Raw genomic sequence first — 17,713 nt, forward strand, 5'->3', positions numbered from 1 at the left:
TGTATAATTAGGCTTGTGGTGCTAATACCAGAGACAGCAAAAAAAAGAAGCTATTTTGGTAAGATCTCAATATTTATTCATTCATCAGCCAAGCAGTAAAGTATATGCATCATAGACAAAGGTTAAGTTGGTTAAAGCAGCGGAAGCCTTGACTCTATTGGCAATCTACACAGGAGCCCACTTGACAATCATGAGGTCCCACAACTACCTGCCATAAGGTGCATCATCACCATCTTTCTGGCTCTAATCAAGTAAGCATGGACTGTCAGCCTTTTGGTTGTTGTCAAAGCATTGAATACAGCCTCGGTTGTCATTGTAGCACCGGAATAGGGGGGAATTCCGGATCCTTTCCCAGGCCTCCACCACAACCTCCTTCTCCTTCTGTGTGTCCCTCCCATAAACAGTCTCAAAAACAAAAGCCCTGGCATCTTCATTGTACCTGTTAAAAAGGGGGTTGACCATCTGTACAATGTTTCTCATGTCATTCTCATTGAGACATCGGTTCACACAGGGGGATAATTTGCTAAAGAAGATCAGGCAACTATTTTGGTCCTTATTAGCTAGGATCCTTTCTACTGGGCTATTCTGGCCTCCGGTCAGTAAACGCCATTCAGCATGCTGTGCTGAATGTTTCAGAGTCTTTGGCCTGGCTGCAACAACATCCCCTATCTGATCTGGGTCATACATTCCATTTTCCTGCGTAATAGCCGTATGCATCTGAGTCATTTTGTCTGTAGGTAAAGCAGTCTCTAAATTCTGCCGTGTAGGATTTCTGCAGTATGTGTTATCCAGTCTTACAGCCACAGCATAATGGTTATTGGGGATGCCATACCTAAGAAAAAACAAAGGAAAGCTGAGAATGAGTGATGCTGAACTATTCCAAACCAGGTTCCTCCTTTTGGCCCATGTTGGCTTGATTTCTTATTATAGTCTCGGTTGCAGTCATTTGAATGGAGAGGCAGAGAAGTTTCAGTTCTACTGCAATATCTGTGATGACCTATTTATGGATAGAAGCCACAACTTAATGTTACAGCAGATAGATGGGGTTTTGGGGGGAGGATGGGATGCCAATAACCCAAGATGATGGAGTTTGTAATGTTAATTGGAATTAGATTTGCTAAGCAAAACCAGGAGTGCCATTAGAGCCTGACCAGTGGGTGCAGATCAGGGGTTCCATGCATCCTGGAGGGGGAATACCCTTTTCTTTTAAATAGTGTGCTAGTAAAAGCACCATATTTGCTTGCAACAGAAGAAGGCTCTCAGCACATCAGCACTTTCCAGGACACCCATATGACTATGTGCTGCATAATCCCATGGGCATCCCAGGAAGTGAAGCCAGACATTGTGCTGCTCTGAGTGCACAAGGTTTTTTAAAAATAAAGACCACCTCAGCTATTACACCGCTACTGTGTTTGGGGCACACTGGCTGAGGCTTGTAGCCAGCAAGGCCTGAATAATGCCCAGTTAGTTCCTTCCCAAATCACCCTGTTTCTCCTGCAGTGCCCTTTCTCCCAGAGATAGGATGGTTTAGGAATGCAATTCAGTCCACATTTAAAGGTGAACCTACCAAATTTTCACTTTCCAAAATAGTTTGAAAACCAAAATAAGCCCCCCCCCCTGAAATTCACACTTCTCCAAATTATGCAATGTAGTTCTTGAGCAAAGTAATTTGCACAAATGACCATTGACATTGCTACAGCCCATTAAAGAGCAGCTTTGTTTTCATGAACTTGGGGGATAAGTGCGTTAAAAAGGTTTTCTAGGAAGTGAAAAGACCTCACTGCTAAAGCCCCAATAGAAAGCAGAAAGGGAAGAAAGGCTATAGGTGTAAAACAGATGGGAAACGTTCGACTTCATTGCTATGAGAGTTTGGAGGACCTGTTCTGAAAGCAGAAGAAAATGACCATTACAACGTTAGAAGTACTATATAAATGGAAGAACCACTAACCTTTTAAAGTGCTGTAGAATTTAGGTATGCCTTCAGTGTTTACCCATATAAGAACAGATTATTTCCTTAGCAAGCTCATTTGGAAATGGATATCTAACTTAAGAGGGTGATTGGAGGAGAAAGAGTTCCATAGGGGGGTATTATTGTTTTTGTTTGTTATTATTGTGTATATTTTTGTGTTTTTATAACCTGCCCTGTGGTCCTTGGATGAAGGACAGAATAGAAATTTAATTAATTAATTAATTAATTATGCATATATTAAGGTACAGTATGCATAAAAATGCATGTACGTTGTAAAAATAACATAAAAATCATTGTATTAGGGGGGAATTTTTTGCAAAAATATGTGTGTTAGGGAAAATTGCATAAAAGCATGTGAATATAAATTTGCGTTAATGCTGGTGATTTTTCTTGGAAATGTGGAAAACTGAAGAGTGGAAAGATGAGAACCTGAAATCAACATGCTCACCCATCCTTATGCAGTGCTTCCCTCTACAGGCATCTTACTGTACAGGTTTTTATGTGCCTCGCAATATTCAGTCATAATGATATTGCCTTCCCCAACATCTTCACCCTGATATCACTTAAAGATTACAAAATGTGAAAGCACGCATGCCAGAACAAAACCACATGGGCAGACCTTTGAAAGCAAACATATAACACACACACATTTCCCCTCTGCACAAATATACATACACAGACAGAATCTTATTCATTTATCTTAGACCACCTTGTAGCAGCATCAGCATCAAGGGAAGCTCATAACACGAAGCAAAGCAATCACCTCCATGTTGTATGAGATAATCAAAATGTAAATTATTAAGTGCTCGCTTCTGCAGCACATATACTAAAATTTAAATTATTATGAGTATGAAAGCAAAATGCTTTATTTAGCCAGAATACCAACATTCTTGCTTGTTTTAGTCCCATGATTTTGTTTTGAGGGGTTTTTCGGAATGTGTTGAACACTTGCTTGGAAAGCCCCAGAAAAATCCAAAACATTACTCACTCTCTGATGTAGTCAATGATTGCCTTCAGCTTGTCTGGATCTATAGACCCAAAGGCTCCACTTGTCAAACACAGCAGGAAAGTCACACTCAACAGGCTGAAACCCAACCGACTTCTGGACGCCTGTCAGAAGGAAACAAAAAGAGAGGGCATTGAGAGTAGCGTCATTGGCTAGATGTTTCCAGCCACTCGGCTCCACTCCCTGCCTTTGGAAGGGTCATAGGAAGCTGCTGCCTGAATGGTGACTGTCTTTGGGAAGCTGAGAGTCCAGAAAATTTATCTAACTGGCTAGCAGTAGTGGGTGGAGACCCTGAGACTGGTAGAGGTTGCCAGATCTAGACTGCAGAAGCTAGGCTATACCATTCAGATAGGGGTGTAGCTGGACCATCAGCCCAAACTGATAGTAGACACTCCATGCCAATGAGGCTTCTTATGACTCAAGTGACAATAGTGGCTCCAGAAATATCCCCAAGCTATGCATTTCCAGTTTCATACACCTACTCCTTAATTAGCTACATGAGGGTGCAATGCTATCTGGCTATAAGATATATCTATAAGATCCCAGTTCTAAAACGATTACATTGTACTTTAATTTTATTACTGTCAATCTTGAACATTTGTCTTTGAATTTAATCATCTTGCATCTTGTGAGCTGTTAATTGTTTTGAGCTGCTTGGAGCTCATCCTTGTTGTCAGGAAAGCAGCACATAGATATTAAATCAAAATCCTAATCTTGTAGAATTATACTGTTGTTGTTGTTTTTTTTCTTTTCAGTGAAGTTCAATGAAGCATTATCATCATTCCTACTTGTTTTGTAAGTAGGAATCATGATAATGTCTTATTGGTATGAATGTTATATTTATTCATAACATGTATTATATGCCACAATAATAACAGAAGCTTGAGAGAGGCATATCAGATAAATTGTAACAGAGTTACTCACTGTCTGCTCCATGGTAAGAAAGTAGCTTGTCTCCCAGTCAAAGATGGTCTTCCTCCCACTTACAACAATAATTCACCAGCTCTTTATATAGCTATTCTGTTTCTCTTAGGAAAGGTTGGCTACCCCTCCTTGTATATAGAACTGCCAATCACAAAACAGAGAGTTGGTCAGGTTTTTTTAAAAAAAACAACAACACCTGACCAATTACAGGAAGAAATTGTCACGAGGCAGGGAGGTTCTGCAACTCTTTCTGTTCTTGGTAAGAGAACTGAAAGAGAAACCCTATGGTCACATCATCCCTCTGCAACGTGTAATGACTGTGAAGGGAACCCAAATATTGTTTGCTAAGCTCTTTAGACTGCAAATACATTTGCATCAGCATTTTGGGAAGATTCTTGGTACTGAAACCAGCACCATTACAAAACAGTCCATCAGTTGCTGACTTGCCTCTCTACAGCAGTGTACTTCAGCCTTGGGTCCCTGGATGTTGCTGGACTACAACTCCCATTACCCCTAGGCTTCTTGGTCAATGGTCAGCGATTACAGTGGTACCTCAGGTTACATACGCTTCAGGTTACATACGCTTCAGGTTACAGACTCCGCTAACCCAGAAATAGTGCTTCAGGTTAAGAACTTTGCTTCAGGATGAGGACAGAAATCATGCTCTGGCGGCATGGCGGCAGCGGGAGGCCCCATTAGCTAAAGTGGTGCTTCAGGTTAAGAACAGAACAGGTTAAGAACAGACCTCCGGAACAAATTAAGTACTTAACCCGAGGTACCACTGTACATCAATACCAGCAAGAAAGAAAAATGGGAGGCATCTAAGGAAACTAGTGTGGCTGCATAAGGAGCTTTCAGATGAGCTGAGAGTTAAGAAGGGGATGTAAAGGAAATGGAAGAAAGGGAAAATCACAAAGGAGGTGTATACACGAGGAGCCAACAGTTGCAGGGGGGAAGTCAGGTGATAGTTCTTTCACTTGTGCAGTAAACCACTTGATGTTTAAGGCATGAGATTCACATCCTCTCTTGTGTGGTTGTGTATTCCCACAACACACCCATATGGAAGTCCTACCACAGAGATAGGGAACCTGTGGTCCTCTAGATGTTGTTAGACTACAACTTCCATAATCCCTGACCATTGGCTGTACTGGTTGAGGCTGATGAGAGTCCTTTCAGGTTACAGACTCCGCTAACCCAGAAATAGTGCTTCAGGTTAAGAACTTTGCTTCAGGATGAGAACAGAAATTGCACAATGGTGGTGCAGCGGCAGCAGGAGGCCCCATTAGCTAAAGTGGTGCTTTAGGTTTAGAACAGTTTCAGGTTACAAACAATGCTTACAAAGATTATTAAGGAAGGTATGCATAAAAATGAAAGAGTGTGTGTTTGTGTAAAAATTGCTTTCAGCGGTGTGCGCATTTCTCAAAACTGCATATAAAAATGTGCTTATTGTGAGACATCTATACTAATATGCTGGTTAATTTTCATGAGTTTTCAAGTGTATACTTAGGCTTGTGGTGCTGATACCAGAGACAGCAAAAAACAAGAAGCTATTTTGGTAAGATCTCAATATTTATTCATTCATGAGCAAAGCCGTAAAGTATATGCATCATATACAAAGGTTAAGTTGGTTAAAGCAGCGGAAGCCTTTACTCTATTGGCAATCTACACAGGAGCCCACCTGACAATCATGAGGTCCCACAACTACCTGCCACAACTATCTTAACCATCTTTCTGGCTCTAATCACGTAAGCCTGGACTGTCAGCCTTTTGGTTGTTGTCAAAGCACTGAATACATTCTCGGTTGTCATTGTAGCACCGGAATAGGGGGGAATTCCGGATCCTTTCTCAGGCCCCCACCACAGCCTCCTCCTGTGTGTCCTTCCCATAAACAGCCTCAAAAACAAAAGCCCTGAAATCTTGAGGGAACCTGTTAAAAGGGGGGTTGACCATCTCCACAATCCAGTTCTCGTCTTCTTTGTTGAGACAGCAGTCTGTACAAGGAGATAATTTGCTAAAGAATATCAGACAACCATTTTTACCCTTATTTTCCAAGATCCTTTCTACTGGACTATTCTGGCCTCCAGTCAGCAGGCGCCATTCAGCATGTTCTGTATCCTTTTTCATACCCATAGTATAAATAGAAATGCAATACATCTCACAATAGTGAAGACTGTGACTAGCTGATCTCTGGGCTTGCTCACTCTGCTGTCCAAGTTCTAAGTATTGATGGGCCATTGCTTGCCCTTCTTGTGGTTCTTTATCTTTAAATAATACTTGGACCAAACTGCCCTACAATTAAAGGCTGCCTTCAGACAGATAACTGTTTATAACCTTCCCCTCCAAACCTCCAAATCTGAAGCTGCCGGCCCGCTCCCCTTTAAATCCAGTGGGAGAAAAGGGAGAAAGAAAGTGTGTGTGTGCGTGTGTGTGTGTGTGTATGCGCACGCACGCGCAAAAAACACATACAACAAAAACCATAATAACACAATCTGACAATTCAGATTTAAACACTGATATACCTATGACTACACCTTTTTAGCAATATTTCCCCACCTCTCCTCCCCCTACTTCCCACCACTGTCCGCCTTATCACTTAAATATTCCTTCCAGATTTCTTCATATTTATCCACTCTTAATTTGCGTTGACATGCAATTCATTCGTATGTAGCTAATCTGTCCATATTATCCATCCATGTGCTCAATGGAATCTTTTTGCGGCTCTTCCAATTCATCAAAACAAGTTTTTTTGCTTCTAATATGGCATGGTACATCCTTTTTTTTTTTTTTTACCCCTTGTAATCTCCCACGTTTCCGGAATATAATTTAGAATTAAATTCAATTCCCCTAAATAACAATTTCTTTTTATTACTCTTGCTATAAATGTCCTCACCTCGCACCAAAATGATCTTATCATCGGGCGATTAATCATCATATGTACTAGTTCGCATTTTTACTCCCACATCTCCAGCAGTTGTCTGCACTTGTTATTTTATTCTGGTATATTTTTGCTGGAGTCCAGTGGACTCTGAATATTATTTTCTGCTGAATAAGTCTTAGTCTTAGATCCATAGAGGCTATCTCTGTTGATTTTATACTTGACTCCCATATATCATTTGTTATCTGTACCCCTAACTCTTCATTTTTGTCTATCATATTCTAAATCATATTTCTTCCTGTTGAGTAGGGTTTTATATAGTGCAAGTGTAGAGCTCTTTGTTTTTGTTGCAGAAATTAAATCTTGTAGCAGCATGGGTGTTTCTGATGCTGCTAGAGCGTCAGGGCCAAACTGCCTTTCCAACATATGTTTCAATTGGATGTATTGCCATTGTGTTTCACTGGTTAATCCATACTTTACTTATATTCCACAAATTTGTAATTTTCATCAATTAATTGATTCAATGTCAAAATACCTTTTTTCATCCAATTTTGCCAAATTATTACTTGATTTCCAATTTTTAATTTCGGGTTGGCCCATATTGTTAATTTCTCCTTATTATTTTTATTTATATTCATTCAAATTTTTATAGATGCTTTCATAGTCTCCAGGATAATAGGATATTTCATAAATCTGGAGCCAAGTTTAGTCCACCCTACAAGAGGTTCAAAGAAACTACATTCGAGAGTAGCCCAACTGGGATTCCTGCTAGCTCTCCAATCGTTAGTCTTACTCAGCATGTAGGCCTGGTGATATAGTTCCAGATCTGGGAGACCAAAGCCACCTTCCTTAGTTGGAAGTTGCATTTTATGTAGTGATATTTTTAGTGGCTTTGTACCCCGTAGGCATGATCTAAATAGTTGATTTCTTTTTTGGAAGTAAAATTTGGGAACATGTATTGGTAATCCTCTAAGAATGTATAAAAGCTTTGGAACGACATTCATTTTGAGGGCATTAATCTTCTTTTATAGAGCCATTCCACCTCTCTTGGGGGGGGGGAGCCTCTCCTACAGTTTCAAATTGCATAGAGTAAACAAAACAGGAATGAGCTGAGTTCATAGGAAGGATCTGAAGCACGTCACTACATGTAAAAAGAATGGTGGAACAGAAACTGTGTGATAAAACATAAAAGACAGTTGACAATCAAGGAGGGTGGCCAATTACTAATGCAAATTCCACCAAAGAAAAGGAACTGGTATTTCTGGAGAAGTGTATAAATTGCCACGTGTCGTCTGCTTAACCTTGAGGTGATCTTTCGTTTTGTTTTTTGGCATGGAGCCTATTCATTCCATGGAAGTCAGGGAGAGTGAACGATCCGAGGTCATGTACACAGTCAAATATTATGACAGACTCCTTCTGTAAACAGCATTGTGGGATTTCTAAGGAAATTGTGTAAGTGGTGCTTTTCTCTTTCTTCCTCTGTCTGCAGTGGGGCAACAGGGGGCAATCTGGGGGCAGAAGTTCCACAGAATGAGCTGGAGGTCACAAACTGCAGAAGGGCTGGGTTGTGGCATTCTCTTTCTTTTGGTGTTAAGATTTTTATTAAAGTTTTTCATAATACAGTTACAGATAGGTAGCCGTGTTGGTCTGCCATAGTCAAAACAAAATAAAAAAAATCCTTCCAGTAGCACCTTAAAGACCAACTAAGTTAGTTCTTGGTATGAGCTTTCGTGTGCATGCACACTTCTTCAGATACACTGAAACAGAAGTCACCAGACCCTTCTATATAGTGAGAAGGTGGGGAGGGGTATTACTCAGGAGGGTGGTGGGAATGGGTGATTGGCAGATAGCTGTGATGAGCCTGTTGACGACAAAGCCATTTTTCACCTTCTCACCCCTTGCTTTTTCCTGTAAGACCTATTGCAGTCGTTAAGAGTCGTCATGTATCTGAAGAAGTGTGCATGCACACGAAAGCTCATACCAAGAACTAACTTAGTTGGTCTTTAAGGTGCTACTGGAAGGAATTTTTTTATTTTTCATAATACAGTAAGATATAGAAAACTAATGTAATTTTTTATTCTAAAAAGCTACAAAAAGTACAAATAGAATAAGGTGTCCTCTCTTAAAGGTAGTTCTTAACCCTTGCCACCCACAGAAGGTAGTAGCCACTTTCTCCTCCTAGCCTCTCACCCTGGAAAACCAACATTTTCTTGCCTCCCATCCAGGGTCTCTCCATCAACCATCTATCACTCCTGGACCCTAATAAAATCCCTGAGTAGAGGATGTCAGAGAAGAGAGAGAATGAAGAAAAGAGAAAAGAAAGAGGAAGAATCAGGAAGAAGAAAGAAAAGAGAGGCAGGGGGGAGAGAGAAAGGGAAAGGGAACAATTTAAAATTTAAAAAAGGACTTCTTATTTTCCATCTGCTAGTTGCATTAAAACAAAATGATAACATACAACTCTCCTCCACTTTCTGTTAAACAATATTTCTTTGACATCCAATTGTCTCAAAATCATTCATTTCCTTGTCCACAAATGAAAAGATACATTGCATCAACAGCAGTACAATGGTACCTCAGGTTAAGTACTTAATTTGTTCCGGAGGTCCGTTCTTAACCTGAAACTGTTCTTAACCTGAAGCACCACTTTAGCTAATGGGGCCTCCTGCTGCTGCCGCGCCGCTGGAGCACGATTTCTGTTCTCATCCTGAAGCAAAGTTCTTAACCTGAAGCACTATTTCTGGGTTAGCAGAGTCTGTAACCTGAAGTGTATGTAACCTGAAGCGTATGTAACCCGAGGTATCACTGTACTGGTTTTCTGGGTTTATACAAAGACAGGATGAAAGAAGAAGAAATACTAATGAGGGCATGAGGAGAACTGAGGTGTATGCTAAATCTAAGTCAGCTGTGCTGTGTTCATTTCTGCCAAAAGGAATGTGAGCTAAGTTCTCCAATAGAAGCATCCATGATTTAATTCTTAGAATACCCCCTACAACCATGATCACACACTTTCACACATTCCCATAAATCCTTGCCACCGTCCTTTTTAATGAAATATAGATTACAGTGTACCATAAAGACATGCTTTTATATTGTCTCATTGTTTTCTCCTTATTAGCTGTTCCCTGCTGTTCAGCTCGGGCCTCAGCACAATGATGTAGCACTTAGGGAAAAAGATGCAACCCAGTAATCCAGCACCAGAGGACAAGATGGAGAAGATTTCCACAGCCACCATGTATTTTCCCTTGGTGCTGAAGTAGGTTGGAATAAAAGTTAACCAAACACTGCAAAACACCAACATGCTGAAAGTGATAAATTTGGCCTCATTGAAACTGTCTGGTAACTTTCTGGCTAGGAAAGCTACAATGAAGCTGGCAAAGGCTAGGAAGCCTATATAGCCCAAGACACAGTAGAACATGGTAGCTGAACCTTCATTACATTCTAGTATTATCTCTCCATGCACTGAGTGCATGTCTCTATCTGGGAACGGAGGAGAAGTAAATAACCAAAGAGCACAAATGCCTGCTTGAATGAAGGAGCAGGAAAAGACCATAGAATTTGCCAACCCTTTCCCCACACATTTCCTCATCTTGGCCCCTGGCTTGGTTGCCATGAATGCCAGGACCACAGTGAGGGTTTTTGCCAACACAGATGAAAGAGCCACAGAAAAGATGATGCCAAAAGTAATTTGTCGAAAAAGGCAGATGATCTTTCCAGGTTGTCCAATGAAAAGTAAGGAGCAGAGGAAGCAAAGGAGGAGGGAGATGAGGAGGATGCTGGTAAGGGTTGTGTTGTTGGCTTTGACTATGGGAGTGTCTTTGTGCTTCATAAAAATTCCAAGAACTAAACTTGTGATCAAAGAGAAATAAATAGCAGTGGTAGCTAAAATATTCCCTAAAGTTTCTTTATAAGAAAGATAAACTAGAACCTTGGGAATGCATTCAATTTGGTTGTTGTTGGGATACTGGTCTTCTGGACAACCGATGCAGGCATCCATGTCTGAAAAAAAGGAGGAGCTGTTTAAGTACAGTGGAACCTCCACTTACCACCATAATCCGTTCCAGCAGCCCGTCCTTTAGGCAAAACGGGTCCCTGGTAGAAGCGCCATTGTGCGCATGTGCAGACAGCGGCAGCCTCTTCTGTGTGTGCACAAATCACGGCAAACCCGGTATTTACTTCTGGGTTTGCTGCGGTCACGACTTGGATTGGGCCCAAGTAGAGGCGGCCGTAAGTAGAAAATGTAAAAATGTTAACCAACATCTTATGTTTATGTTCTTGCAGTTCTTTCACCAACACTAGGAGAAAGGACTCCCATAATTTTAAAGAGAAAGTGAGAATGTTTGGTGATCACACTGATCTGGTAATGGCTAAATGTTTCTGTGTAACCCAAGATTTTTGTAATGCAGACCTCTTCTCAAGTCATGAACATAGAAGGTTGTCCTTGGAAATGCTGTTATTTATCAATCTTAATCCTCATGTATAATTTACAAAATTGTTATAGGTGTTATTGCAATAATGTAGGTGCAGCACTTTAAAGATCCAGTAAGTACTTTTCACATGCCAAATTATTATTATTGCTTTTATTTCTATTTTTTACAGTTGTATTTATTTGTGTATGGAGAATCCTTTAATCCCAAAGCATGATATGAAGGCACATTACTGTCGTAAAGCGAGCTGGTCAGTAAATCACAATGGTCAAAGCTAGAGTTATCCTTGATTAGAAAAAAACACGATCTTCACATACTTGGCTGAGTTTCAATACCTAATGAGTACAGCAGCTTATTCCCTGTGGGTCTTACTCCATGAAACCAGTTACCGAGACTAAAGATCATCCCCTTCCCCCAGCCATCTATGTCTCCTCCCAGGGTTTTTTCCTAGCAATTGGAGACTGCGCCTGTGTTCTGCTCCTCTCATTTTGTGCCTATTCTGGCTTTCAGAGTTGGGGGGATGGGAGATTGTCACAGAAGGGAGGGAAGACACCTGTGATTCTTCACTAACCAGACTCATCTCTGCCTCTTGACCTCCCTCCTCCTACTCACTAGTTTTAGCTTCCGCCTCTGATTATTGACTTCTCTCAACTAGGTCATGCTGTTTCATGTACCCTGTGTCTTTTATAAAATGTATTGATTATTCCTCCTACCCTTCTGGTGTGAGATCTTCCCTTCCGGACAACGAGCACAATCATAGCAACAAAATCTCTCTCCTTCTTTCTTCTTCCTGCTGTAGCCAGGATAGCAATTGTCATTGCACACAGAAATTGGCAGCACCTGTACAGAAACATGAAGGATTATTAGCAACAAAACCAGTCATCAATTCAATGCAATTTGCTTCCTTGGAGAAAAAGAAACCATCTAACCTATTGCATGCCCTATAGGCCACAACAGGAACTCCTGGAACTCAGCCAACAATATTTCTAGTCCATCTAGGATTACACCAAGCCAGGTGGAACAGTATATTCTTCCTTGGGACCTCTTCTTCTGACCTACCTAATGCACAGATATGATACACCGTTGCCAAAATGAATACATTGGACTACAAATGGAAGGCTGAGAGGCAATGCTTGAACATCACATTTTACAGCTTCCTCCCTCTCAAATCCATGTTTAGATACCTGCCAAGTCATGATGATATTCTATACTCCTTGACAGTAAAATTATTGTCCAGCCTAGGATCATCCAGTCCAGTTCCAGCAATTCCCAGTGGGGTGAATGAGACAGAGCCACTTTGGCAAACAGAAATAGCATGAGCTGATATTGCTCTCCAAGCACATTATCACCATACATCTAAGTTGTCAGTTTTTACACCTATGTAGAGATGCTCTCTTTGTATATAACCAGAATTTTAAAGAATCAGTGGGAGGGTGAAAGCTGTACTTCCTTTATCTTTCTCATTCAATTTGCTCTGCGTCAAAACAAGCACCTACAAAAGGTAGGTAGTCTCAAGTGCTGGGATGGTGGGAGTTGTGTATTCTACCAACCAAGATGACAAAGTCTCTTTGAGATGAGACCTTGTTCATGGAATAAAGAGATTCTGTGAGATTTTAGAAGAATTAAAACTAATGCAATAAGATGCTTTCAAAAGCATTAACATTGCCTTTTTGAAAATTGAGCATATTGACTCTTATTTACTCAGTCATTTGATGCCATGTCTCACCTGATTAAAGCTTTGGTGCCAGACAATCTGGTCATCATGAATGGTTAACTCTTTGCCTGGAGGAGCCTGGGGTTCCAGTCTTCCAACTTTTACTCTAGCCACCGAGCCATTGGGAAACATCATCCAGTTTGTGACATCAAAACTGGCCACTAATTCTCCATTTACATCAAAGTACACAATGTCTCCAGCACTGTTATTGAATATGGTGTTACCTAGAAAGTGATGCACCTAATTTGGAAGAGTATATTGACAAAGAGATGCTTACGTAGGCTTCAAAAGTAATTTAATATTTAGCATTCTTAAAAGTCTGTACTGCTCTATTTTGGTTATGAGTTCACTATTTCTAGCTGTCATTTCTCTCTATTAGACTCAAAAGGCTTGACCTATTGTTGATAAAACTGTCATTAGTCTATCATGAGTCTGGTGCTACTTGTCAAAATGAATAGCCCTCCCCCCCCCCCATTCCCTAACACTTCCCAACTGTTGGTATGTAAATAATAATAATAATAATAATAATAATAATAATAATAATATCATCATCTTCTTCATTTTATTTATATTCCACACATCTAGCTGGGTTGCCCCAGCCATTCTGGGAAGCTTCCAACACATACAACCATAACAAAATGTCAAACATTAAAAACATCTTGATACAAGGCTGCCTTCAAATGTCTTCTACAAGTTGTGTTTATCTCCTTGATGTCAGATAGCAGGGCATTCCATAGGGAGGGCGCCATTGTCGAAAAGGCCTTCTGCCTGGTTCCCTGTAATTTTACTTCTTGCAGTGAGGGAACCACCTCAAGGCCCTTGGAGGTGAACCTCAGTGTCTGGGCTGAACAATTGGGGTGGAGATTGGGTATAAATGATGATGATGATAATGATGATGATGATGATGATGATGATACAATATTATACAGGATCAAGGCTGTTAGGGGCTTTCAAGATCATCACCAACACTTTGAATTGTGCTCAGAAACGTACTGTGAGCCAATAGAGATCCTTTAGGACCAGGCGGCCACTCCCAGTCACCAATCTAGCTGTCTCATTCTGAATTAGTTGTAGTTTTCGAGTTGCCTTTATCTCTGGGCCATAAACTAGTCTGTTTTGTTGCCATTATGTTTAATTGTCATTACCTGCCAGGGTTGTACATTCTGAAATGCTAGTTTCCCTCTTTCTTCCATTCTTCTGTATCTGGAGCTCTGTGTGTACATGGCATGCAAAGCATGTGCCACAGCATAGACAGCATTGTAGATGTTGTAACTGTGGCCAGTCATGTGCATTTCAAACAGATTTCCAGGAAGATTCTCTAGCTTCTCCTTTCCAGTGCAACTCTTCTTCCCCTCTTCCTCCTGTCCATTAGACTTCTTTAATGAGCAGCTGAATGCCTGTTCCCAGAAGTCCTGGATAAAACCATCTCCTTTGGCCCAGGAAGGTCTTATTCCTTCATTGAACTTTTGAAAGCCCAATGGCTGATCTGAATGAACAGTGAAGGATATGGAACCATGAAAGGTTTGCATATCCCAATTCTTTTGAACAGACAGTGATTCAAAATCCCAGTGGGAGGTAACAACCCACACTTTGCCAAGAGGTGGCAGTGACAAGAAAGGTGCTAGAAAGAGCAACACTCTCAAAACCTGAAAGGATGGAGGTTCTCCATATATAAAGAATACACTGACTTTTCCCTCCCTGAGAATCTCATATTTGTACTGCTGCTGTATAAGCAGGTCTATCAGTTCATCCATATAACTCCATTTTGGTATTCTTACTATGAAGGCATAACATATGCCATTCTGGGAAAGCAGTGGCACCATTGTACGCAGAAAGCGGTCCCCTTTGTCATCAGCCACAGCCAGGAGCCCAACCCACGTCCATCCGAAATGCTGAAATAACCGCACAGCTCCCATGTATTGATGGGCTTCATTGGGTACCATCTGGTACAAAAATGGAAGTAGCATTTTGCCATGTTGTCCTGTGAAAAATGATCCATAAGGAAGCTGAAAGAAAGTGTATAATAATTTTTCACACAACAAAAAGGTCTGTCTTTGTATCCTAGAGCTGGAAAAGGTCCCATAGGCAATCAAGTGCAAAATCTAGCATGATGCAGGAAATCAATATATATCACCCACGATATATGACTTTTTGTGGCTCTGCCTGAAGAACTCCGGGGTACTCTAAGCAAACCCCAACTTTGCCATGCACACACCCTCAATCTCAATTTTAGATCCTCTCAATTTGGAGCCCCCTTGGCTCGGTGTCCTGTGAGGGGGAACCATCCACCCTGCCCTAAATCTGGCACTGCTCCAGCAAGGACCCTTTGGTAATTGTTTCTATATTTGAACTACATTTAGCATTAAGAGGAGTCTCCTAATGCTGCTCCAAAATCTTGCCCTACCCTTTGGAACAGCAGGTGACAATTTGTTTCCCAACTCAATGTCACAGCTATTTAGAAATTTTGTACTTGAAGAGGGATGTAAGGTTCACGTCCCCCCACCCACACGCACATTTTAATCTCCTCTTCCCTGGGCTAAATATACCCAATTCCTCCAACCTTTTGTCATAGGCATTTCTCCCCATTCTCCTGAACATCTTCACCATCTTCCTCTGAAGCTGTTTCAAGTTATCTTTATTTATGATAAAGTGCAGCACTGAAGACTAAACATAATGAAAACTTGAGGTGTGCTAATTAAATAACATTCAGCTTTTACTTCTCAATATATAGCACTTTGGTTGCATTGATGCAGCTTAAAATTGCATTAAGACTTTCCCAGCAGCTGCATCATAGTTGTAACTGATAGTTAGCTCTTGGTCTACTACAGCGGTTCCCAAACTTTTTGTGTGGAGGGAGTTTTTTCAAGAGAGAAATTCATCATGGAGCAGTATTGTCACCCTTATGCATGTGGATTTGGGGCTGTTTTTACATTTATTTTATTTATTTTTCTTTCCAAGCTCTTCACGGAGCACTTGGAGATGCTTGGAGATGCTTCGTGGAGCACCATGCTCAGTTTGGGAACCATTGGTCTACTATATCTCGTTCAGGTGTGTTGTTGTTCTGCCAGTTGTCCCCTATCCAAAGGTTTGCTTTTGAATTTTTTTCTGCCTTAGTTTGGCACTTTGTTTATTTGCATTTTGTTAGTTTCAGAGCAGTTTTCCATTCTTTATCTTTCATTCAACCTAATGATATTACCATATAGTCTGCACTGAAACAGATTTCTAATGAAACTTTTTGAATGCTGGGCTGAAATCAAGACTAGGGATACAGGAAAGAATCAGTTTATTTCTAACCCATATTCATTGCAATCAGCACTGTTTCCATGCCACTGCCACTAAGAACTACATTCATATCTGTCTGCTGTCCCCAAATTTTATGCAATTAACTATGTCATTAATGATATCATTACATCATTTCAATGCAATGCCCATTTCATTTCAGTGTAAAGGAAACATCAGAAAAAATTGTGTGTGTGTCAACTGTTACACATCATTTGGGGACTGAAAACAACAACAATGAATAAAGATCATATTTGCTTGCATGATTTCCATTCCTGACCACAAATGAACATGTAAACTGAGGCAATTTCCATTTCCATGTGTGCCACATGGTATCTCTAGAGCTTACCTGTGGGATCTTGTGGATTGCTGAAATAATGGCCATACTGGCAGAGATTTCAGAGACAGATCCTCCAATTAAAGCTATCAGCTTGTTCTGGCCATCACAACAGAAGTTGGGGACAAACTTCTGTTTGGAAAGCAGGCTAAGGCTAGCTTTATAAGTCATTCTTGCGGTGAAGTAGCTATTGAGGATATAGAAGCCCATGGAGGCGTTTGATAAGATGCTAGGATTCTCATTGATCTCTTTGACAGCAAATGCTAAAGCCAGAATGTGCTGGTAGTTCTTAGGCACTGAACTGTAAAAAGAGGTACAGCCTGTTTAATATAGCAGCAGCAAAGCAGCAGTAAAAATACATTTGTACACTTCGTCAACATTCATTTGCAAACTACTGATATTGAGATGTAACTCAATGCCACAGAAGTTGAAAAAGGAAAAGTACAGCAAAGTTAGCAGAAAGTAAGATATATGAAACAGATATTCTTCTTATGAATAGTTGAATGATCAGAATGTTTGGGGATTGTTCAAGAGCTTAACATGCTGCTCCTTACATTTGTTAGGTTCACTTTCTTTACAACAATAATTCACTCCTTTTGCACACAAACACAAGTGCTAGCCCAAAATAGATTTGACATATATAATGTACTTCCTAGCTTTTGAAAGCAACCTCTGAGAAGAGACAAGCAAGCCTCTTCTGTTGTCTCTCCAGTAACTTTCTTGGTATTCACTAATGCCTGACCATGCAAGCACTCTATCCATGGGTCTGGGGTGTGCCTCCAAGCCCTCCCCCAATGACCTGTGTGCATTGCCTCAAATGCTCAGCCCTCAACATTCCCTGTGTTGAGTGCAGAAGTTCTGCAGGAGAATGTTATTCATGTTTGCTTGAATGTGAGTAGAACACCTCTCACTATCATGGGCTGTGCTTTATTAATCAACATAGAGACTGGGAAGGCATGCGAGGACATTGGGAGTGGGCCTTGAATGTGTGCCTCTCCCTTGTCCACCCACTGAACCTTTACATGTCTGTGAACATGCCTTAAAAACCTCTGCAGCAACCATTTCAATCATTGAAGAAATATACTGTATGATGAATTCACTTCAGTGCAAGCAACTAATGGATCATTTAATCTCCTAAAGCCAGGGACCCATTGCTGCAATTTAAATGCATCTACCATTTGCAGA

The 17,713-nt window shown here is 40.7% G+C and overlaps 2 protein-coding genes across 2 annotated transcripts; both read right to left on the reverse strand.

Moving 5' to 3' along the window:
• Nucleotides 1–104: 104 nt before the first annotated feature.
• On the reverse strand, nt 105–4,397 carry LOC309327561 (uncharacterized protein). The gene is made up of 4 exons (XM_081836863.1): nt 4,347–4,397; nt 3,900–4,040; nt 2,958–3,079; nt 105–832 (listed from the first exon to the last, which is right to left on the reverse strand). The coding sequence occupies exons 2-4, from the start codon at nt 3,909–3,911 to the stop codon at nt 244–246; spliced, it is 723 nt and encodes a 240-aa protein (XP_081692989.1). The 5' UTR covers nt 3,912–4,040; nt 4,347–4,397; the 3' UTR covers nt 105–243.
• Nucleotides 4,398–9,868: 5,471 nt separating this feature from the next.
• LOC309327045 (vomeronasal type-2 receptor 26-like) lies at nt 9,869–16,738 on the reverse strand (the record flags this gene model as incomplete). Its single annotated transcript, XM_081836081.1, has 5 exons — nt 9,869–10,770; nt 11,912–12,038; nt 12,925–13,152; nt 14,058–14,918; nt 16,541–16,738. 5 exons carry the CDS (start codon nt 16,736–16,738, stop codon nt 9,869–9,871), a joined length of 2,316 nt encoding a protein of 771 aa, XP_081692207.1.
• Nucleotides 16,739–17,713: the final 975 nt, after the last annotated feature.

Source organism: Podarcis erhardii, assembly GCF_964252035.2.
Source record: "Podarcis erhardii genome assembly, chromosome: 13".
Lineage (NCBI taxonomy): Eukaryota > Metazoa > Chordata > Lepidosauria > Squamata > Lacertidae > Podarcis > Podarcis erhardii.

What these genes read in the sequence shown, in the direction of transcription:
- LOC309327561 (XM_081836863.1), bottom strand. An exon ending in ATCATTGACTACATCAGAGA is followed by an intron (nt 833 to 2,957) that starts GTGAGTAATGTT and finishes GTTTTTTCTTAG; the next exon opens with GTATGGCATCCCCAATAACC.